The sequence below is a fragment of the Somniosus microcephalus genome, chromosome 8, assembly GCF_052327205.1.
Source record: "Somniosus microcephalus isolate GS21.2 chromosome 8, FLI_Smic_1.0, whole genome shotgun sequence".
Classification (NCBI taxonomy): Eukaryota; Metazoa; Chordata; class Chondrichthyes; order Squaliformes; family Somniosidae; genus Somniosus; species Somniosus microcephalus.
In genome coordinates this window covers 83049633-83074228 of record NC_140994.1, presented here as the reverse complement: position 1 = coordinate 83074228, position 24596 = coordinate 83049633, and the positions used below count along the sequence as shown (strand labels likewise).

The window sequence follows — 24596 nt, the reverse complement described above, 5'->3', positions numbered from 1 at the left end:
ATGGTCATAGTTTAAGGAATGTAAAGTATATGGTGTTAAGAGTACAATTTTGAGGTCTGCCCGGTATGTGTGTTTGTTAGGGAGCGGGGTCCAGGAACCCGCGCGTCCAATTAATTTAGGCCAGCACCTATCGGGAGCCCGGCTACATCGTTTTGTTGGTTACAGAAACCTGGGATACGATGGAAAGGATTGTCGTCGCGTTCATGGCGATCGGGTGCGGGTGGGCCTACCGAGGCCGCACCAAGGACGTCATCATTTTCGGGTGCTCCGGGGACACGGCCCCCATCGCAACGGATGGGACGGGGGAGCGAGAGGTAGAGGAAACCGCCACCTACTTCCACCAAGGGAGATGGCCAGGTTGGCTGGGAACGAATTCTACGGAATATTCCAGCAATTTCGGTTTTGCCTACCAAGAGACTTCATTAACGTGCCCTCGAGTGAGGATCCTAGCGCCCAGAGTCAGCGTTACCGTGGGAAAGAGGATTTGTCTGGTGTGCAATGGGAACGTACCACCAAGGCGATGGTGGTGGTTACGAAAGCTGGGAAAGGACATGAGAAACTCTACGGTCGAGTGGGAGCGACTGGGTAATAACACCCATCGGACTATTACGGGAACTCACGGACAATTACGTGTGTGTTGGGACAAATGGTGGGAACCGGATGAGGGAATATATGTCTGTATGTGGGGTTCGAGACACGTCTGCCCCAAGGGCGTGTCCATCTTCTTCCAGAGGCAGTGGCAGGATGAAGGGAAGGGGATGAGATGGGATGTTAGCACTCGAGCGTGCGGAGCCCCATACTCCCCTATTCCGGTGAACGCCACTGAACTCATCACCCGCCCACGCAAGCCCCTGCCCACGCTTCCGGTAGCACTAGCCCAGAAAGGAGGGTGCCCAACCACCACCAAGGGACCCGGGAACGGTTTAGTATTGGTACCCACCGGTCAGGTGCTGTACCAAGGGGTACACTACGCGGTGGCCTCAGTGATTTTAAATCTCACTGAGGTAAGACTGCCGGAGTGGTGTCCCAAAGAAACGGAACAATTATACCAGGTCCTGTTAACCCGTATGTTTAGACAGTTTTACGAATTTGACTTTGCCGACATCGACAGAGACAAATTATACACCACACCGCCAGAAGTTTTGGATCGAGTCGGGAGGCAAAGAAGGGGTACTGTAAATGACATATTCACTGCTTTTAATACCGGGACATCTGTTGTCAACGCTCTAGATAACGTGGAGCTGCAGACACAGATCAACGGTTTAAAAGCCCAGTTAAGGAACATATTGACAGACGAAAACAAGGTAGTGGGTTCTGAGTTGCATGAGGACCAGGCCATGACACTACACTTTAAGGACATAATTGCTGAGCTGGAGAAACACGCGAGAACGGTAAATGCACTCATTAAGGAGGATCGGAATGCGTCCGATCAAGCTGCGCAAAACGAGGCCTGTGTGCTGTACGGGGCGTGGTTATTGGGCGAGGGCCGCAGTAATCTTGAGGATTTAAAACAGGGTTTGGTCCCGTCCTGGATCAGCAACAAGCACTTGCAAGCGCTCCACCCTTTTGAGAATGCATTAAGCCCGTGCCAGCTCAGGCTAGCCGCAGAAGCATACCCAGTTCCAGTGGACTGCGGACATTCGAATCACACTATTATGGGAATAGTAGTAAGAATGCCGGTGTTGGGTCCCGCAGCAAAGCCCGCCCCGGTATACAGAGTGGAGAACATTGGAGTCATTCAGGGGGGCGCACACATTCGTTACGCAGTGGTCCCGCCTTACGTCATCAGATGGGAGCGTACGATGACAGGCACCGACCTCTCGGGATGTCGGAGCCGGGGAGCACACATCATCCTGTGTCCCCAGCACTTGAATGCCTTTTTGAAACCACAGTGCGGGTTCAGAACCGCTAGCGCGAAGCCGGTGAATTGCACCATGGAGGCAATGGCAGAGGACCATGTGCCCCCACAGGTAGCATATATCGGGGGTGGGACATACTGCGTCACCACTGCAGCGCCTCAGTACCGATATGGACAACACGAGTGGTGTTCGGTCGGTGATAGCAGTTTCTGTTTCAAACCCAGGGCCGAGGTTCAAGTGGCACAACAACGAATTGTTCCCATTCCTGCGCCCTCCACCGTATACGTCACTATCAAAGAGAATTTCACAGACTTACAACGATTTGTCGCGCATTTTGGTTATGTCATTCCCCCTCTTCCCGAACACCTCACCAAGATTTTAAAAGCCGTTATAATTTCGCAGAAACATTTCTACACACTGGAGCAGAAGACTTTAGAGATAGGAAAAGACATATTGGACATAACCATCCCACCATGGTGGGACTTGTTCACCAACATAGAAATCCCAGCCTGGATTAGAATAGCATCCCATATCCGAGTAGGATGTCAGGTTTTAATTGTGATATTTTTGCTCTTCGTGCATTGTAAGAGAGGCAAACGCCTCCAGAGGCACGAGAACGCGGGCGAATGGAAAGAACGCTATGTGCGAATGGGGGAAGAAGACACCCCACTTTAAGCTGCTAGTAGAAGATTAAGAGTCCATCCATTTTAAGATTTTTTTTTTTGGTTTTTGTTTCTCTTTTGAACATCCGTGTTTTCTTTTGCGTTTGGTTTGGGTTATAAGGAATTAAGTATTGTTATGTTATTAGTCGTTATTAAGTTATTAATAAAAGGTGTATGCAGATGGCGCAAAAGGGTATCAACCCCTGCCCATCTGACAGGTGAAGGTGTTATAGTTTAAGATTTGCTGTCTATGATTCCAAATGTGCATGAGGTAATTTTCATTTTCTCCGGAAATGGGAACTGCATGTGTCGTGAGGGGCATAGATAGTTAAGTGCCAGGAATGTTTGGATGTGGGGAATCAGGGAAAATTTGCTCATCAAGGATTGATACTTTAAGCAAGCTATCAGTATCACAGGGGGGCCTGTAAGATTCGAAAATTTTCAGCAAAAATCAAGCAAGAAAACTGGATAAAATAAGACTGTTTATTGACCAAAGTAAGCTTGCACAGAAAAACCTTTGATAAAAGAGCATACAAAATGGCCGCCAGGCCCCGTGATCAGTTTCTGAACCAGTTTATTTCTGTTACTGCAAGCTAGACAGGCTTGTGGATTGAAGACAGTAAACCCGCGAAAGCCAGTATCTGGGAACCGAAACTCAGAGCAACAGCATACATATTCAATGGATTATAAGTACAGGATGGGGCCCATCAAGATATGGGCGGACAATGTAAAAACACTTATACCCATTTATTGTACAAAGGAAAAACCGTTTAGCAGCCATCAAGGAAAATGTCCGGACCGATCAATATGCGAACCGAGCCGCGGTGACAATGCAAAGGACATTAACAGACATTATCGGCCAGGAAGGCCAGTTCAAGTTATCACCGGCTCCGTTACAAGACAAAGCGCCCCTGCAGAGATCTCTGCCCGCCAAAATTAATACAAAGACAGGACTATGATTTGGCGGGAGATAAGACTGTCCCAAAAGAGTATAACTATGGATTGAAAGTCCATCTAAGTCACTTCTTCACTGCTACGGCTTCTTGTTGGGCGACTTCAGGCTTCCATTTCTTCAAGAACTTTCTTCTACGAGGAACGAACGAAGGGCGGACGGTGCCCGGATCGGCGCCTCTTCCACTTCGGCAGATCGATGAAAACGTTTTCGTCTTTTTAAAGACGGACGGTTTTGGAAAAAGGACAACGTGGCCGGTGTTCAGCCAAACAAGGCTCGGCCACGACGAGAAGACGACAAGGGTGGCCCGGGTACTGGGGTCGGGAGATCATCGACGACCCAGGCCGACGGAGAAGAAACCCTCTGGAGAACCGGCGATCGATGCCACAAGATTCTCCCATGTGCATAACCTGCATCTAGGTCTACTCCACGAACAAAAATCCACGACAGGCCTAGTGGATCTCAACCTTGACGAGCGCTCATCGAGGCTGGGTCTACCCCACCGCCTCGAGGGAGGAGAGAATATCGACTGCGCCAGAAGCTTCCAATCCACGTGACGACGGGAAGCGGTGTCAAAAAGGCTGCATACCCCTTTTCGCGATTTTGAGAGTGGTGAGCATGATCCCAAGTTCCCCAGGTCGAAACTTAGTTTAGGGAAAGGGGAGGGAGTTAAGGGAAATCGTAATGTGTTTCCCCTTTTACGATGTGCCGTGTGTTCCCCATTTCCATAGAGTCAAGTTCATAAATTTGTGCATGATTGTAGTTACTTTAATCTGTGCCTATGACATGTATTTTGTAATGCTTCAAACTGTTCAAAAATAAAAGCATCCATTTCGTGCTATTCAGCCTGGTCTATTGAGTCCTCTTCTCTGCACTACTGTTCTCTGCATCTAAGTCCAAGGTCTAGAACCGTAGGGGGGGTGGGTCGAACCACTCAAGGGTAATTCTTGCACGAAGCCTGGCAGGGGGCCAGAACGGGCAAGAGAGCAGGAAAAAAACCCCTACACAGGTCAGGCAGCGACTGTGAAGAGAGAAGCAGGGTTAATGTTTCAGAGTGGGAGGCAGGAGTGATTAAATGACAAAAGAGATGCTGGTGCTGGTGGAGAAGGTGGTGGTAATGGGGCAATAAAGAAACAAAAGACCCATCTATCCTGTTACCACCTCATGTTGCCTTGCACTCCCAATCACTGATCTTCCCTTTAGTTCTTTCCTCCCCTTCCGGTGCTCCCGGGAGTGTGTGATACCGGACCCGGCCAGGGGTGGCGCTCCCGGGAGGGTGTGATACCAGGCCCGGCCAGGGGTGGCGCTCCCGGGAGGGTGTGATACCGGGCCCGGCCGGGGCCGGCGCTCCCGGGGAGGATGTGGCGGTGGCGGTGGAGTGTGATACCGGGCCCGGCCGGGAGTGGCGGGGGAGGGTGTGATACCGGGCCCGGCCAGGGGTGGCGCTCCCGGGAGGGTGTGATACCGGGCCCGGCCGGGGGCGGCGGGGGAGGGTGTGATACCGGGCCCGGCCGGGGGCGGCGCTCCCGGGGAGGATGTGGCGGTGGCGGAGGAGGGTGTGATACCGGGCCCGGCCGGGGGCGGCGGTGGAGTGTGATACCGGGCCCGGCCGGTGGTGGCGGGGGAAGGTGTGATAACGGGCCCGGCCGGCGGTGGCGGGTGTGATACCGGGCCCGGCCGGGGGCGGCGGTGGCGGGGGAGGGTGTGACACTGGGCCCGGCCGGTGGTGGCGGGTGTGATACCGGGCCCGGCCGGGGGCGGCGGTGGCGGGGGAGGGTGTGACACTGGGCCCGGCCGGCGGTGGCGGGTGTGATACCGGGCCCGGCCGGGGGCGGCGGTGGCGGGGGAGGATGTGATAGCGGGTCCGAGGGCCGCCGGCGATGGATGTGGACGCGGCGTTGCTGTCGGTGGGCGAGTTCGGGCGGTACCAGAAACGGCTGACGTGTATCTTCGTCCTGCTGCAGGTGGGCGCCGGTGCGCTGTGGAGATGCGGGGCTCGGGTCGCTCTGATGCCGGTGTGGGTCTTGGGCCGTCGCCGCTCCATCAAATTTGGGTTGAGGCGCGGTCTGGCTGAGCTTCCTCCGGCGAAGATTCCGCTCATCCGCCCCTTTCCCCTCTCAACAACAACTTGTGTTTATATAGCACCTTTAACAGTAAAATGACCCAAGGCGCTTCACAGAAGTATAAGAGAAAATATTTGATATTGAGCCACATAAGGACATATTAGAGCAGGTGAAAAAGAAAAAATGACTTGCATTTATATAGTGCCTTTAACAGCCACCGGACTTCTCAAAGCGCTTTACAGCCAATGAAGTACTCTTTGAAGTGTAGTCACTGTTGTAATGTGGGAAACGCGCAGCCAATTTGTGCACAGCAAGCTCCCACAAACAGCAATGTGATAATGACCAGATAATCTGTTTTTGTGATGTTGGTTGAGGGATAAATATTGGCTTAATATTGATCACTCCCCTGCTCTTCGAAATAGTGCTGTGGGATCTTTTACGTCCACCTGAGAGGGAAGACGGGGCCTCGGTTTAACGTCTCATCCGAAAGACGGCACCTCCGACAGTGCCGTAGGTTATATGGAGCGTCTTAAAGGAGGTAGAGAGGCAGAGAGGTTTAGGCAGGGAATTCAAGAGCTTCGGGCCTAGGCAGCTGAAGGCACAGCCACCGATGGTTGAGTGATTATCATCAGGGATGCTCAAGAGGGCAGAATTAGAGGAGTGCAGATATCTTGGGTGAGTTGTGGGGCTGAAGGAGATTACAGAGATAGGAAGGGGTGAGGCCATGGAGGGATTTGAAAACATGGATGAGAATTTTGAAATCGGGGCGTTGCTTAACCGGGAGCCAATGTAGGTCAGTGAGCACAGGGGTGATGGGTGAACGGGACTTGGTGCGAGTTAGGACACGGGCAGCCGAGTTTTGGATGACATCAAGTTTGCGTAGGGTAGAATGTGGGAGGCCAGCCAGGAATGCTTTGGAATAGTCAAGTCTAGAGGTAACCAAGGCATGAATGAGGGTTTCAGCAGCGGATGAGCTGAGGCAAGAGTGGAGATGGGCGATGTTACTGAGGTGGAAATAGGCGGTCTTAGTTATGCCATGGATATGTGGTCAGAAGCCCATTTCAGAGTCAAAAATGATACCAAGGTTGCGAACAGTGTGGTTCAGCCTCATAACAGTTAAGGAGAGAAATGGAATTTGTAGCAGGGACTGGAAGCAATGGCTTCGTTTTTCCCAATATTTAATTGGAGAAAATTTCTGCTCATCCAGAACTGGATGTCGGACAAGCAGTCTGACAACTTAGACACCGTGGAGGGGTTAAGAAAAGTGGTGGTGAGAGAGAGCTGGGTGTCGCCAGCGTACATGTGGCACCTGACGCTGTGTTTTTGGATGATGTCGCCGAGGGGCAGCATGTAGATGAGAAATAGGAGAGGGTCAAGGATAGATCCTTGGAGAACACCAAAGGTAATGATGCGGGAGTGGGAAGAGAAGCAATTGCAGATGATTCTCTGGCTACAATTAGATAGATAAGAATGGAACCAGGCGAGTGCAGTCCCACCCAGCTGGACGACGGTGGAGAGGTGTTGGAGAAGGATGGCGTGGTCAACCGTGTCAAAGGCTGCAGGCAAGTCAAGAAGGACGAGGAGGGATAGTTTACCTTTGTCACAGTCACAAAGGATGCCTTTTGTGACTTTGATGAGAGCCATTTCGGTACTGTGGCAAGGGCGGAAACCAGATTGGAGGGATTCAAACATAGAGTTGCGGGAAAGATGGGCACGGATTTGTGAAGCGATAACACTTTCAAGGGCTTTGGAGAGGAAAGGGAGGTTGGAGATGGGGTGGTAGTTTGCAAAGATGGAGGGGTCAAGAGTTGGTTTTTTGAGAAGGGCGATGTTGGCTGATTTGAGGGGGACAGGACCTGAAGAGAGAACAGTTCACAATGTCAGCTAAAATGGGAACTAGAAAAGGAAGTTGGGTGGCCAGCAGTTTGGTGGGAATAGGGTCGAGGGAACAGGAAGTGGGTCTCCTGGATAAGATGAGAATAATTGAGACTTATATTACCACTTATATGCTGGGGAGAAGCTCAGATGTGAGCAGGCTGCACCCTGTCTCTCTCTCTCTCCCGGGTGTCTCCTTGATTCATCCTGAAAGCTTCTGCTCCTGAAAGCCGAGCCGTGAGGTTACAGATTGTGGTGGAGTACAATTCTGCTGCTGCTGATGGCCCACAGTGCCTCATGGATGCCCAGTTTTGAGCTGCTAGATCTGTTCTGAATCTATCCCATTTAGCACGGTAGTAGTGCCGCACAACACGATGGAGGGTGTCCTCAGTGTGAAGATGGGACTTTGTCTCCACAATGACGGTGCAGTGGTCACTGCTACCAATACCGCCATGGACAGATGTATCTGCGACAGGTAGACTGGTGAGGACGAGGTCAAGTAGGTTTTCCCTCTCGTGTTGGTTCTCTCACCACCTGTCCTTCAGGACTCGGCCAGCTCAGTCAGTAGTGGTGCTACTGAGCTACTCTTGGTGATGGACATTGAAGTCCCTCACCCAGAGTGCATTCTGTGCCCTTGCTACTCTCAGTGCTTCTTCCAAGTGATGTTCAACATGGAGGAGTACTGATTCATCAGCTGAGGGAGGGCGGTAGGTGGCAATCAGCAGGAGGTTTTCTTGCCCATGCTTGACCTGAAGCCATGAGACTTCATGGGGTCCAGAGTCAATGTTGAGGACTCCCAGGGCCACTCCTTCCCGACTGTATTACCACTGTGCCACCACCCTTGGTGAGTCTGTCCTGCCGGTGGGACAAGTCCAGATGTTGGTGAGGAGAACTTGATGTTGGTGAGGAGACTCCTCGATGTCAGGTGGTCCATCCAGTTTTATTATTATTGTGTTTCTTGGTGGTTTGTCACAACTGAGTGACTTGTTAAACCCTTTCAGAGGGCAGTTAAGAGTCAACCACTTTGTATGTAGGTCAGACAGCAGATTTCCTTCCCTAAAGGACATTAGTGAACCAGATGGGTTTTTACGACAATCCGATAGTTTCATGGTCGCCATTACTGATAATAGATTTTTCTTCCAGATTTATTTAATTAACTGAATTTTATTCCCCAGCTGCCGTGGTGGGATTGAACTCACGTCTGCTGGATCATTAGTCCAGGCCTCTGGATTACTAGTCCAGTGACATTACCACTACGCTACCATTCCCCTGAATTGCTAAGCACTTGAAGAAACAGGAGTTAATACGGATCAGTCAACAAAGGCAGATCGTACTTGACCAACCTTTTCGGATTCTTAGAATGAATAAGATAGTTTCAATAAAGGAAGTACAGTGAATGAGGTTTATATGGATTTTCAAATGGCATTTGATACATTACCACATAAAAGACTAATGGCAGAGATAGTAATACGTGGAATGAAGGCAACACTGGTCATATGGAAGAGAGATGGTTGGAGGGTGTAAAGGCAAGGGTTGGGGGAGAAGGAAGTTTCTGGGACTGGTCAGATGTGAATGGTGTTCTGCAGGGATCTGTGTTGGGGCTGCTATTTTTTAGTATATATGTAAATCATCTTGACTTATGAGGGACAATATGGAAATTTGCTGATGGCATCAAATTGAGGGAGTACAGCAATTGTGACATGGACTGTGAAAGACTGCAGGAGATGTAGATGGACTAGCAGGATGGGCAACTAGGCAGCAGATGCAGTTCAATGTAGAAAAGTATGATGCAATACATTTTGGAAGTAAGAATAGGTGAAGGGGGTTCACCTTAAACGGCAACCTTTTAAATGGAGTAGAGAAGCAGCGGGGCTTTGGTGCGCAGACACAAGGGTCGTTAAAGGTGGTAGCACAAAAAGAGAAAGAACTTGCATTTATATAGCACCTTCTACAACCTCCGGACGTCCTGAAGTGCTTTACAGCCAATGAAGTACTTTTGAAATTTAGTCACTGTTGTAATGTAGGAAATGCAGCAGCCAATTTGCGCACAGCAAAATTCCACTAACTACAATGAGATAAAAGACCAGATGTTGATTGAGTGATAAATGTTGGCCAGTACATGAGGAAAACTCCTCTGGTCTTTTAAGACTAGTGCCTTGGGATCTTTTACACCCACCTGAGAGAGCAGACGGGGCCTCGGTATAACGTCTCATTTAAAAGACAAGTAGATAAGACTCTATAAGGTGAACAAAGCCTTGGTTTTCTATCTGGAGGCATGCAAGACAATCGGCCAGAAGGTAACGGTGTGCTATTTTGCACACCCGTATAGGAATTGTATAAAAGCAATGCAGAAGTTGCAGTGTGGAGTCACTGATGTTATCAGGGATGAGGGGTTATAGTTATGAAGAAAAATGTAAGCACTTGAGCTTTATTTCACTGGAGCTGAGAAGGTTAAGGGGTGACGATAGAAATTGTCAACAATAGAAAGGGTAAATCGTGATGGATTATTTATTTGGTAAATAAGACAGTAACAAGAGGGCACAAAATAAAGGTATTCACAAATGAATTAAAGGGGAGGAGATAAACTGCAATGCTCTGCCGCCAACCACTTTTGAAGCAAAGTCCGTAAGTTTTTTTGAAGAGGGACATACAAAATTGATGGGCAGGAAAAAACTAGCTGCTCCATCAAGCCTGCTCTGCACTCATGGTGGCCGGAGCATCCTGACTAAACACCAACCCCCCCCCCCCGCCCACCACCTCCTCCTCCCCCACCCACACACACACCCACTCACCCCCGCAGCCATGGGAGAGGCAAAAATAAAAAGATAAAAGCCCAGGAATAAATAGTTGCTTGAAATAAAGGAATAGTAAAGGATATGGGGACGAGCTGGAGAATGGGGTTAGACTAGGTGGGTTGTGGAGGAAAACACCAGCACAGGCTTTGATGGGCTTAACGGTCTGCTTCTTTTCTGTAACATTCTGTGATTGTATTAACGCAAGTGTTGAGAGGGGTGGGGTTGGGTAAATGACTGAGGAGAATGTGGATAAATACCCATACTGTGAGTCTTAAGTGTCCTGGGAGGGGGGTTGCAGTACGATTGATAAATGTACGTGAGGGAGGGTCTGGATATAAAATTCCATTCCGCCAATGCAAGTGCCCATTTGAACTTAATACAATTTAATAACTTACACAGGGCACATCTTAATCCATCAGGGCTACAGAAGACTGGCAAGCTGCAGTGTGGCTCTGAGGATGGAGACTTGAGTTCACAAACTGGTACCAGCTGTTGGGATGTTTCTTCTGGTAAAAGTTACAACGGTTTTTGGATCGGCCTTTTGGAACATGTTGATCACTGAAAGAACTGTGTTCAGGTTTAAAGGGAAGATTGGACAACTGGCCTGCTCTTGCTGCCAAGGTTGAGGTAGTGGCTTGCCAACAAGCTATAGCGGATACTGGCCCAGCAGGCTGTTTATAGCATTCTGGTGGACTGGCTGGGAATTCAGGTGCTCTGCTTCAAGCACTCAATGAGTTATCTAGAATAATCTGGAGGTGTGTAACATTCTGGCCAATATTTATCCCTCAAACAACATCACTAAAAACAGGTTATCTGGTCACTATCTCATTGCTGTTTGTGGGAGCTTGCAAATTGGCTGCCGCGTTTCCCACATTACAACAGTGACTACGCTTCAAAAGTACTTCATTGACTGTGAAGCGCTTTGAGACGTCATGAGGTTGTGAAAAGTACTATGTAAATGCAACTTCCTTCCTTCCCTCTTGTCTGTACAGTAATGTGATGATGCATCTGATAGTTGTGCTTTTTTAGTAGGCTTTAATTATGTATACAATTTAAAAAAAAAAAAAAAAAAGTACAGGGTTCCAGAAGGCTCCCCACGTGACGAGTGCCTGATTTTGAAAGATGCCAATATCGGGAGATGCCAAATGGAGGCCTTTCCCTAGGGGAGGGGGAAAACCTGCAGGACTGATCGTTCTACTGAAATTACAGATGTATGGGTGCCTGGACAGCCCTGCCTTAAAAAAACACCATTGCTTTGTCAGGTAGCATCGAGGTCCTTGATGCTGCATGACCTGCTGAGTGGTCCCAGCACGTCATGTTGTTATTTCAGATTTCCAGCATCCACAGTATTTTGCTATTGGACTATTGCTTTGTCTCTGGAGGAGGATAACCCAGCTCCAGTGACATCCCATATTTGGTCAGTCTGTGAATGGAGCAGCCACTGTGCCAGTGCCACAGGTTGAGGGGAGGTGGTCTGCAAGTGGCTCCCAGATTATAATGAGTCCCACTGTTCTAAGGTACCTATCACTTGGGATGAATTGAGCATAACTGTATGATGGAACATTGGTACAATACAGAGTTTAATACAGGATTGACAAGCCTGGACCTCCATGTTGGTGAGTTGGGGTAGTGCTTGGTACAATGTTATGGTTGGGGACCCTCTCCTGTGCTTTCATGAAGCAGTGAGAGACCAATGAAGCATCATAACATAGGAGCAGGAGTCGACCATTCAGCTCCTCGAGCCTGCTCCGCCATTCAATTAGATAATGGATAATCTGTACCTCAATTCCACTGACCCACCTTTGTTCCATATCCTTTGATGCCTTTACCTAACAAATATCAATTTCAGTCTTGAAAGCATCTGTGGACCCCCAGCACCCACAGCCATTTTGGGGGAAGGGGGGGGCGGGTGGAAGAACAAAGCGTTCCAGATTTCCACTATTTGTGTGAAAAATTGCTTCCTGAATGACCTAGCTCTAATTTTAAGATTATGCCGCCACCTTCTGGGTCTGGATTTCCCCTATCAGAAGAAATAGCTTCTCGGTATCTACCCTATCGAATAGTTTTAAGATTTTAAACACCTCAATCGGATCACCCCTCAACATTCTATACTCACTCATTTGCACTGATTTATTTCAGCAGTAAAGTTATGTGGCTGTATTGTGTCACAGACTTCTTGCCACATCTCGTGTGAGATGCCACATTCGCAGAAGGGTATTCAGTGGCTTCCCCTGGGGGTTAATGGGTGGAAACATTAATTACGGTCGATATAATAACTACCCTCTGAAACGGCCCAGCAAGCCACTCAGTTGCAACAAACCGCTATGAAACACAATAATAAGAATAAAACTGGATGGACCACCTGACATCGACCTAGGCACCGGTTACGGACACAGCAGTGGCACACCCAGCCCAGTCGACCCTGCAAAGTTCTCCTCACCAACATCTGGGGACTTGTGCCAAAATTGGGAGAGGTGTCCCACAGACTAGTCAAGCAACAGCCTGACAGAGTCATACTCACAGAATCATACCTTTCAGCCAATGTCCCAAACTCCTCCATCACCATCCCTGGGTATGTCCTGTCCCACCGGCAGGACAGACCCACCAAGGGTGGCGGCACAGTGGTATACAGTCGGGAAGGAGTGGCCGTGGGAGTCCTCAACATTGACTCTGGACCCCATGAAGTCTCATGTTTTTAGGTCAAGTATGGGCAAGGAAACCTCCTGCTGATTATCACCTACCGCTCTCCCTCAGCTGATGAATCAGCACTCCTCCATGTTGAACATCACTTGGAAGAAGCACTGAGAGTAGCAAGGGCACAGAATGTACTCTGGGTGGGAGACTTCAATGTCCATCACCAAGTGTGGCTCGGTAGCACCACTACTGACCGAGCTGGCTGAGTCCTGAAGGACATAACTGCCACTCTGGGCCTGCGATAGGTGGTGAGAGAACCAGCACGAGGGAAAAACCTACTTGACCTCGCCTTCACCAATCTACCTGTTGCAGATGCATCTGTCCATGACAGCATTGGTAGCAGTGACCACCGCACAGTCCTTGTGGAGACGAAGTCCTGTCTTCACACTGAGGACACCCTCTATCGTGTTGTGTGGCACTACCACCATGCTAAATGGGATAGATTCAGACAGTTCTAGCAGCTCAAAATTGGGCATCCATGAGGCACTGTGGGCCACTAGCAGCAGCAGAGTTGTATTCCACCACAATCTGTAATCTCATGGCCCGGCATATCCCTCACTCTACCATTACCATCAAGCCAGGGGACCAACCCTGGTTCAATAAGGAGTGTAGAAGAGCATGCCAGGAGCAGCACAAGGTGTACCTAAAAATGAGGTGCCAACCTCGGGAAGGACCACATGCATGCTAACAAGCAGAAGCAGCATGCTGTAGACAGGGCTAAGCGATCCCACAATCAATGTATTGGATCAAAACTCTGCAGTCGTGAATGGTGGTGGACCGTTAAACAACTAACGGGAGGAGGAGGCTCCATGAATATCCCTATCCTCAATGATGGAGCCCAGCACGTGAGTGCAAAAGACAAGGCTGAAGCGTTTGAAACCATCTTCAGTCAGAAGTGCCGAGTGGATGATCCATATCGGCCTCCTCCTGAGGTCCCCACCTTCACAGAAGCCAGTCTTCGGCCAATTCGATTCACTTCACGTGATATCAAGAAACGGCTGAGCGCACTGCATACAGCAAAGGCTATGGGCCCCGACAACATCCCGGTTATTGTGCTGAAGACTTGTGCCCTAGAACTAGCCACTCATCTAGCCAAGCTGTTCCAGTACAGCTACAACACTGGCATATATCCGACAATATGGAAAACTGCCAGGTATGTCCTGTCCACAAAAAGCAGGACAAATCCAATCCGGCCAATTACCGCCCCATCAGTCTACTCTCAATCATCAGCAAAGTGATGGAAGGTGTCGTCGACGGTGCGATCAAGCGGCACTTACTTGCCAATAACCTGCTCACTGATGCCCAGTTTGGGTTCCGCCAAGACCACTCGGCTCCCGACCTCATCACAGCCTTGGTCCAAACATGGACAAAGGAGTTGAAATCCAGAGGTGAGGTGAGAGTGACTGCCCTGGACATCAATGCAGCATTTGACCGAGTGTGGCATCAAGGAGCCCCAGTAAAACTGAAGTCACTGGGAATCGGGGGGCAAAACTCTCCACTGGCTGGAGTCATACCTAGCACAAAGGAAGATGGTTGTGGTGGTTGGAGGTCAATCATCACAGCCCCAGGACATCATTACAGGAGTTCCTCAGGGCAGTTTCCTAGGCCCAACCATCTTCAACTGCTTCATCAATGATCTTCCCTCCAACATAAGTTCAGAAATGGGGATGTTTGCTGATGACTGCACAGTGTTCAGTGCCATTCACAACTCCTCAGATAATGAAGCAGTCCATGCCTGCATGCAACAAGACCTGGACGACGTTCAGGCTTGGGCAGGTAACATTCGTGCCACAGAAGTGCGAGGCAATGACAATCTCCAACAAGCGAGAGTCTAACCACCGCCCCTTGACATTTAACGGCATTACCATTGCCGAATCCCCCACCATCAACACCCTGGGAGTCACCATCAACCAGAAACTTAACTGGACCAGCCACATAAATACTGTGGCAACAAGAGCAGGTCAGAGGCTAGGCATTCTGCGGCGAGTGTCTCACCACCGAACTCCCCAAAGCCTTTTCACCATCTACAAGGCACAAGTAAGGAGTGTGATGGAATACTCTCCACTTGCCTGGATGAGTACAGCTCCAACAACACTCGACACCACCCAGGACAAAGCAGCCCACTTGATTGGCACCCCATCCACCACCGGTGTACCGTGTCTGCAGTGTGTACCATCTACAAGATGCACTGCAGCAACTCGCCAAGGCTTCTTCGGCAGCACCTCCCAAACCCGCGACCTCTTCCACCTAGAAGGACAAGGGCAGTAGGCGCATGGGAACACCACCACCTCCAAGTTCCCCTCCAAGTCACACACCATCCTGACTTGGAAGTATATCGCCGTTCCTTCATCGTCACTGGGTCAAAACCCTGGAACTCCCTACCTAACAGCACTGGGAGTACCTTCACCACATGGACTGCAGCGGTTCAAGAAGGCGGCTCACCACCACCTTCTCGAGGGCAATTAGGGATGGGCAATAAATGCTGGCCTTGCCAGCGACGCCCACATCCTGTGAATGAATCAAAAAATAATGAGTTCATGTAAAATGTTTACTTTGCAGATTTACGTGGCTTGTCAGTCAATGCTGATTGTACTAGTGGGAGCGCAGCCTGAGTACAAGATAAACACACAGGAAGTGCCCAGCACCCATGAAGAGCTTGTCAAGCACGTCATATTTGAGGAAGATTTCACCTCCATTGCGACTGAGGTAAGTGAGCAGCCTAACCCACGCCGGGTGTTTGTGTTTTATAGTTGAACCTCCTGTTGTGATATATCAGAAATATTAATTCCTCGTCAGCTTTCTCCTCTCTCCTTGCTTGCCAGGGGTGCAGTCCACATCTGCTGATCACCCTCCTGTACTTCGCCCAACAGTCCATTATTCCTTTGCAGTGAGTGCCAGAAGGCTAGTTGACTGCAGAGGCATCATAGCTGAGCCAGAACCTGCCCTCACGTGATGTCCACATGACCATTTAAGGGGAAGCTGAATAAGTACATGAAGGAGAAAGGAATAGAAGGATATTTTGATAGGATTAGATGAAGTTTGGTGGGAGGAGGCTCGTGTGGAGCATAAACACCGGCATAGACCTATTGGGCTGAAAGGCCTGTTTCTGTGCTGTACACTCTGTAATTTCTAGTAGGGGGTAACTAACGGGCAGGAACTGTGGTTGATTATCTCCTCATTAACCCAGGGCTGCCCAGACCAATCGTACCACAGACTGGGATCAAACCTGTGACCTACTTGGCCTGTACAGCTCAGCTAATAACTGTGTAAATTACTGAGGCAGCAGGGGAGGCCACTTTAATGGTTTATAGGGTCTTGCGTGAGAGAGGATGTTTTTTGTTAACATGGCTGAGTAATGGATGTTTAGCAGAAGGTGAGATTCCGTGGATTTGACAGGATTGGGATACTGAGTGAAATTTGGGTAAGTGTCTGTAAAAGGTTGTCTTTATTCTTTCCATGTCTTGTAGCAATTTCCATGTGGAAATGTGGTCATGGAGGTTCAGCTGAGCAGTGTCTATCTTAACTACCTTGTCATGAGCAGTCATTGACTTCAAGTGTAATGTGCCTCAGTAAGTCAAGTCAGCTCTGTCTGCTGATCTTATCTTCTCCTCCACCCTTACTTTTCTTAAGGTAGTGACCTGTGTTAAAATATGGTTCTACCTCTTCACGAGCCTGGGTAGTGAGTGTCCACAGTTTTTTTTTTAATGGCTTTACAACCAGGCCTGAACTTGTACTTGCCGTTCACCTTCAGGAAGAGGTAGTGGGAATGTTGGCTGATTTTTAGAAATTTCCTTTCCCTCAGCTCCAAGTTGCTGGGGCTGGTTGCACAGTCCCGATAGTTGATATTGGCGTCATCGAAACAGACTAGGGATTGAACCTGATCTATTGGTGGTTCAGTGCCGCGATTGTATTTGTTTTGGGGTGTAGGTGTGTTTTTTTGTAGAGTTGAGCAATAGGTGTGAATGCAGAGAGAGGATCTACATAAAGGTGTAGGAACATTAGTACAGATAGTAAGCCGGTCAGAAGCGGTTACGCACTCATAGCTTTTTACAGGGTAATAAGACTGATGGGGTTGAACAAGAGGCATTCAAACTTCTGTTTGCATTAATCACTCTCTTTCTCTCTTTTCCCCCCCCCCCCCCCAGGGCCTGAGATTTTGTATAATCATTTGAATCATTTTTCATTGAATGACTTGATCCTTTCTTCAATGCAGAATTACTGCATGAAAGGTCCACGTCACACATTTCAAGCGACCCACATCTCATCTGATACATTTTTTGGGTCGTTGCAGCTGCTGCCTCTCTCTGGTTGGTTGTTTCTTCGGTCCTTTAGTCCCGATTGACAGGTATTTTCACCAATCAGTGGGCGTGAGGGAAGCTCTGCCTTTCATAAAGTCTTGGAGCAGTTAGCAGGAATGCTTGTGGCTTCAGGAATCATCGTGTTAGTGTACCCCCCCCCAGAATGACCAAGCAAAGCGCAAAGCCATACAGAGCAGAATGTCCCAGGTTTGATTCGTGGTCTCTGATAGGTTAGCGTATCTCAGCAGGCAGCTGTTGGGACGAACTGAATGGGCGAGTGAGCTAAGGGGGAGGAGGGATAAAATCGTCTGGGGTTCCCACCATTACCGCATCGGGCTGGGCCATGTTGCTTTCCAACACTCATTTTCATGGGCTTATACAGGAAGTGAAACTTGTATTTATACAGCACCTTTCATGACCTCAGAGCGTCCCAAAGTGCTTTCAGCCAATGAAGTGCTTTTGAAGTGTACTCACTTTTGTAATGTAGGAAATGCGGCAGCCAATTTGCACACAGTGAGCTCCCACAAACAGCAATAACCCAGATAACCTGTTTGGGAAAATCGAGTTCCAGATTTCCACTACCCTTCGTGTGATGATGAAGGTTGAGGGATAAATATTGTCCGGGACACCGGGGCGAACTCCCCAGCTCTTCTTTGAAATAGTGCATTGGGATCTACCTGAGAGGGCAGATGGCGCCTTGGTTTAATGTCTCATCCAAAAGATGGCATCTCTGATAGTGCAGCACTCCCTCAGTACTGCACTGGGAGTGTCAGTTTAGATTATGTTCTCAAGTCTCTGGAGTGGGGCATGAACCCACGACTTTCTGACACTTGAGTGAGGTGCTAGTGTCGAACAGACCTCTGGGCTGAACCATAGCGAGAAGTCAACACCTTCAATGGAGTTTGGGGGGTGGGGCGGAAAGTAGCAAAAGTAGGAGGGAGAAACATGACAGATGAGATTATTGAAGCCAGATCGTGGCAGATGTATTCTGGACTGGCTGAGGTGGTGCAGCTCCTTTTTGTTTCACTGCTTCCTCCCACCACTAGGGGCCACAGGCGGTTCCACTCCGCAGCTGGTGGGCAGGATGTGAGACTTGCAGCTGTGGGCTGCCAGCTGTTCTGTAGCTTGGCTGAATGTTGGTCAAGGAAAAGATCCTTCAGTTGTATAAAGCTCTGGCTAGACGGCAGTTTGAGTACTGCGTTCAGTTCTGGATTATATTGGCCTTGGAGGGAGTGCATTGCAGATTGACCAAAATGATACTGGGGCTTAGAGGGTTAAACAGAGGACTTTGCACAGACTAGGCTCGTATTCGGCAGCACCTGAGACAGATAAAGACAGCAGGAGGAGAGGACAGTGCAGACCTGCGAGGAGTCGGCAGCACCTGAGGCAGTACAAATCCGGCAAATTCAAAAACAACAAAAAAACAAAGAGTGACGTCACAGGACAGCAGGTATGTGATTGGTTGGTGAGTATTAATGTTTTTTCTCTCTAAGCTAGGCAGTGGTTTAAACTAAGAGCTGGGAAACTATAACGCATTTTATTAAATTAATAACAACTACTTAAACTCATTAATATAACGATAAATAATTGTTAAATAAAGACTTTTAACTAATGAAGTAAATAAAATAAGGTTCGACTAAGATGTGGCACAGCAGGTTGTGTGTCTGGACTGCAGTATGTGGGAGTTTGTGGATAGTGAGACTGTCCCGAGCGAACACAACTGCAGTAGATGTATCCGTCTCGAATCTCTCCGGCTCAGAGTCATTGAGCTGGAGTGTGAGTTGGAGACACTCCGACTCATAAGGGAGGGGGAGGAGTATCTGGACAGTTTGCTCCAGACTTTGGTCACACCTCAGACTTTGGTCACACCTCGTAGAGAGGTGCAGGATCAGAATGGGGTTGGTGTGACCGATAGTGTGCAGAGTAAGGGGAACCCAGGTAAGAAAGGGAACGAGGATCCACAGAAACTGATCCTATTCAACAGGTACAATGTACTTGCTACCTGTGAGGATAAGGATAAAGACTGTCGGAAGGACAGCCAGAATGCGGACCATGGCACTTTGGAGCAGTAAGCTGTCCAAAGGGGGGAGGAGGAGAGGAAGTGTAATGTGGTAGTTGTAGGGAATTCTATAATTAGGGGGACAGATAGCATCCTTTGTAAGCAAGATTGAGAGTCCCACATGGTATGTTGCCTACCTGGTGCCAGGGTGAGGGATATCTCGAACTGGCTTGAAAGGATTTTGGAGAGGCAGGGGGAGGATCCAGTCGTTGTGGTCTATGTTGGGACCAACAACATAGGGAAGAGTAGGCAAGAGGTCCTGTTTGGGAGTACCAGGAACTAGGAGCTAAATTGAAGAACAGGACCTCAAGGTTTATACTGTGGCGGATCGCCATCTAAACAGGCGCAATCCACTTTTCCGTCCGTGGACAATAAATCAGGCACCTTGCCTTTAAGAGGCATGTTGCCTTTAAGGCATATCAAAGGAGTGGGTGTCGCCCTCAGTGTGTATATAAAAGCGTGGGCGTCGCCCTCATTCAGCTTCTGGTTTTAGCAGAGAGAGGAGCTGGAGCAGCCATCTCTCAAGAGAATGTAATAAAAAGTCATGTGTTTCTCAGATTGGTTCGGCCTCCATTCGTGTTCCGCGGCAGCCTCAACATTGGTGACCCCGACGCTCAGAACGTATCCCGAGCACTGCAATGGCGAACACGAACGCAGTTTCCGTGAAATTGCCGGAGTTTTGGGAAAACCAGCCTGAAGCCTGGTTCCTCCAAGCTGAGTCCCGATTCCGGCTGCGACACATCACCACAGATGGGACGAAGTATGACTACCTCGTCGCATCACTCGGTAGCTCCACAGTCACGAAGGTCTGGATAGTGCTGCAGAACTCACCAGAGGAGGGCAAGTATGCACATCTTAAGGCCGCGCGCCTTAAAAAATTTACGACCTCGACATACCAGCGAAACTGCCGCCTCCTCGACCTTCCAGGCCTCGGTGACGCCTCACCGTCAGACCTCCTCTCCCACATGCTCTCACTCACCGACGAGAGCCCACCCGGGTCCCTTTTCCGCACGCTGTTCATCCGCCAGCTACCTCCCAGCATCCGCCCAGCGATCGTGGCGTCCGGCCTCACGGACCTAGAAGCCCTGGCCGACGAGGCCGACAAGCTGCTGTCCGCTCACTCCAGCCGCGACGTCGCTCCGGACCTGACAGCCACAGCCTGGGCACGCCCCTCACCGGTCACCACGGGGCCTACGGGGCCTTCGCGCCCCACAAACCCGGGCTACTGTTACTACCACGCACGGTTTGGCGCCAGGGCACAACGGTGCACACCTCCCTGCTCCTTCAAGTCCGCCCCCGTACCAGCCCCCGCGATGGCCGTGGGCCACGCAGGTTCCCTGCTGTACGTCACGGATGACAAAACCGGCCGCCAGTTCCTGTGCGACACTGGAGCTCAGCACAGCATTATCCCGGCCTCCGCCCTTGACATCCAAAAGGGCGAACGAGGACAGGCGCTGGCTGCTGCTAACGGTTCGGACATCCGGACGTACGGCACCCGCACAGTCACCCTCGACCTTGCTGGTCGCTGCTACCAATGGGAGTTCATTACTGCCAAGGTACTCTCCCCCCTCATCGGCGCAGATTTCCTGTGCGCGCACGGCCTACTGGTAGACATCCCTCGACACCGCCTCGTGGACATGAACACCATGTCCCCCATCCTGGGCGCCATGGCCCCCCGTCAACCCGCCGACATGGCGTCACAGTGCCACGCCAGGGCCACGGATGACTACTCGGCACTTCTGGCCGAATATCCGGCCCTCACCAACCCGACCTTCTCTGCGGAGGTCGCCAAACACATGGTGGAACACTTCATCCCCACTACAGGCCCCCCAGTGTACGCCCACGCCCGTCGGCTGTACCCAGCCAAACTGGAGATTGTGCGGACCGAGTTTGCCACTATGGAACAGCTCGGCATCATTCGTCGCTTCAGTAGTCCCTGGGCCTCCCCACTCCACATCGCCCCCAAACCAGGTGGGGGTTGGCGCCCCTGCGGGGATTACCGCTGCCTTAACGTCGCCACCACCCCTGATCGGTACCCTGTGCCGCACATTCAGGACTTCTCGGCTAGACTGGCCGGCCGCTCAGTCTTTTCTAAAGTCGACCTGGTGCGCGGCTACCACCAAGTCCCTGTCCACCCCGCGGACGTCCCCAAGACGGCCGTAATCACCCCCTTTGGGCTTTTCGAGTTCCTGCGGATGCCCTTCGGCCTTAAAAACGCGGCCCAGGCATTTCAACGGCTCATGGACTCGGTCCTTCGGGACCTGAAGTTCCTGTTCGTCTACTTGGACGACATCCTGGTAGCCAGTTCCTCCAAGCAGGAACACCTCGAACATCTTCGCATCCTGTTCGGGCGCCTCAGCGACCACAGGCTCATTCTCAGCCCAGCCAAGTGCCAGTTCGGCCTGGACAAGATCGATTTCCTTGGCCACCACATTACCCATGCTGGGGCCATTCCCCTGCCCACCAAGGTGCAGGCCGTCCAGCAATTTCCCCGCCCCACCACCATCAAAGGACTCCAGGAGTTCCTCGGGATGGTGAACTTCTACAACCGCTTCATTCCCAAAGTGGCGTCCCTCATGAGGCCTCTGTATGAAGCCCTCCGGGGCAGGAGCGGCAAGATGGCGGTTGAATGGACGGCAGACGTATCAGCCGCCTTCAACTCCACCAAGACCTCGCTCGCCGACGCCACCCTGCTCGCGCACCCACGGCCCAATGCCAGAGTAGTGCTCACCACGGACGCCTCCGACCACGCGGTCGGCGCCGTGTATGAGCAGTGGGTCGACGGCGCTTGGCAACCACTTGCCTTCTTCAGCCGCCAACTACGCCCCCCGGAGGTCAAGTACAGCACCTTCGACCGCGAGCTTCTCACGCTGTACCTGGCGGTCCGCCATTTTCGTGCTGGAGGGTCACCCCTTCACTGCGTTTGTCGACCACAAACCCTTGACATTCGCAATGGCAAAGACAACCGACCCCTGGTCCGCCAGGCAGCAGCGCCAGCTCGCGGCAGTGTCCGAGTTCACCACGGACATCCAACATGTCTCTGGCCGAGACAACGTGATAGCCGACTGCCTCTCCCGCCCCGCCATCCACGCCGCACAACTGGCAGTCGACTACGCTCAACTCGCAGCAGACCAGCTCACGGACCCTGATCTGCTCTCCGCACTTACCAACCTACCAGGGCTACGTCTGGCCGATGTCGCCTGCGGCCCGACCGCAGTCACGGTCAAGTGCGACATATCCCTATCTCAACCTCGTCCCAGCGTCCTGGCGCCACCGGGTATTCGAGATTCTCCACAACCTCTCCCACCCCGGCGCCCACGCATCCATCAAATTGGTAGCCAACCGCTTTGTCTGGCGCGGCCTTCGCAAGGATGTGCGTACTTGGGCCAACTCCTGCCAACGGGCCAAGGTGCAGCAACACACGAAAGCACCCCTTGAGTTCACCGTCCCTTCACGTAGATTCGACCACATCCACGTGGACATCGTCGGGCCCCTGCCGCCGTCGCAAGGCTACACGCACTTGCTGACGATCGTCGACCGCACCACGCGCTGGCCTGAGGCAATTCCACTGACCTCTACCACCACCGCCGACATCGCCAGAGCCTTCGTCAGCACCTGGGTCGCACGGTTCGGCGTCCCCTCCGACATGACGTCGGACAGAGGTCCGCAATTTACCTCTGAACTTTGGACCGCCATCGCACGCAATCTCGGGGTGACCATTCACCGCACCACAGCGTACCACCCCCAAGCCAACGGACTGTGTGAGCGGTTCCACAGATCCTTGAAGGCATCTCTTTGAGTCAGCCTCCAGGACGGCACCTGGACCGACCGACTCCCGTGGGTCCTCCTCGGTCTGCGCTCTGCGGTTAAAGAAGATCTCCACGCATCGGCAGCAGAGCTCGTGTACGGCCAGCCGCTGCGCGTACCCGGCGAGTTCCTGCCCACCGCCACGACACCCTGGTCAGCCGACCAGCAACGCCACAACTTCGCCTCACCGGCGCTACAGTTCGCCCCGGTGCCCATTGCCCGGCACGGCGACTCCGCCTCACGTCCCGCTAAGCCTGCACCAGGCACGGTTCATTTTCGTCCGGCACGACGCTCACCGCGGACCTCTTCAACCCCCGTACGACGGGCCCTACAAAGTGCTACAGGCTGGGGACAAATTTTTCGCCCTACAAGTGGGCGACAGGACTGAAAAAGTGTCGTTTGACCGACTTAAGCCAGCACACTCGGAGCCCGGTGAGCAGGTCCCAGTAGCTCGTCCACCGCCACGCGGCTGACCTGCCCTCAAGCCAGTACACTCGGCTGCTCCACGCCTGGCTGTTCCACGTCCACCAGCGTCCTACAAGAGCCGCTTCGGCCGGCCCATTAGACCGCCGCACCGTCTCATCCACACCTCCGAAGCGGATTCTGGGGGTAGCTGTGTGGCGGATCGCCATCTAAACGGGCGCAATCCACTTTTCCGTCCGTGGACAATAAATCAGGCACCTTGCCTTTAAGAGGCATGTTGCCTTTAAGGCATATCAAAGGAGTGGGCGTCGCCCTCAGTGTGTATATAAAAGCGTGGGCGTCGCCCTCATTCAGCTTCCGGTTTTAGCAGAGAGAGGAGCTGGAGCAGCCATCTCTCAAGAGAATGTAATAAAAAGTCATGTGTTTCTCAGATTGGTTCGGCCTCCATTCGTGTTCCGCGGCAGCCTCAACAATACTCTGGATCATTACCTGAGCCACGTACAAATTGGCATAGAGATAAGCTGATTAGGGAAGTGAACACGTGGCTAAAGGAGTGGTGTGGGAAAGAGGGGTTCCATTTCATGGGACACCGGCACCAGTATTGGGTCAGGAAGGAACCGTACTGTTGGGACAGGCTCCACCTGAACCGGCCTGGGACCAGGGTCCTAGCGGAAAAGATAAATAGGGTGGTCACAAGGACTTTAAACTCTTAAATGGAGGAGAAATTGTAGTACAAATAGTAGTTCAAAAACAAACGAAAGGGATGAGAGTAGAGTAATAGTCAGAAATTGTACTTTAAGCACTACAGGTAAAGGGAAAACTAAAAGATGTAAAGTGATTAAACAAGGAGAGAGAAATAAGAAACATGTGAGTAAAACATTAGAGCTGAAGGACAGGCTAGGGTGTGTGGCCCAAATAAGCATCCTTTATACAAACGCACAGAGTATAAGGAATAAATTGAATGAACTGCAGGCGCAAATTCAAATTGGAGGGTGTGACATGGTAACCATTACTGAGGCTGCAAGACGGTCAGGACTGGGAACTAAATATACCAGGTTATAAGGTCTACAGGAAAGATAGGGAAAATGGCAGAGGGGGAGGAGCATCCT

The 24596-nt window shown here is 51.0% G+C and overlaps 1 protein-coding gene across 1 annotated transcript in view; it reads left to right on the top strand.

Moving 5' to 3' along the window:
- Window positions 1-5296: 5296 nt before the first annotated feature.
- Window positions 5297-24596, top strand: part of slc22a15 (solute carrier family 22 member 15) — a 50381-nt gene continuing 31081 nt past the window's right edge. The window contains exons 1-2 of the mRNA XM_085994969.1: window positions 5297-5437; window positions 15460-15606. Coding sequence (XP_085851095.1) covers window positions 5354-5437; window positions 15460-15606 — 231 coding nt within the window. The 5' untranslated portion in view covers window positions 5297-5353. The remainder of the gene's footprint in view (window positions 5438-15459; window positions 15607-24596) is intronic.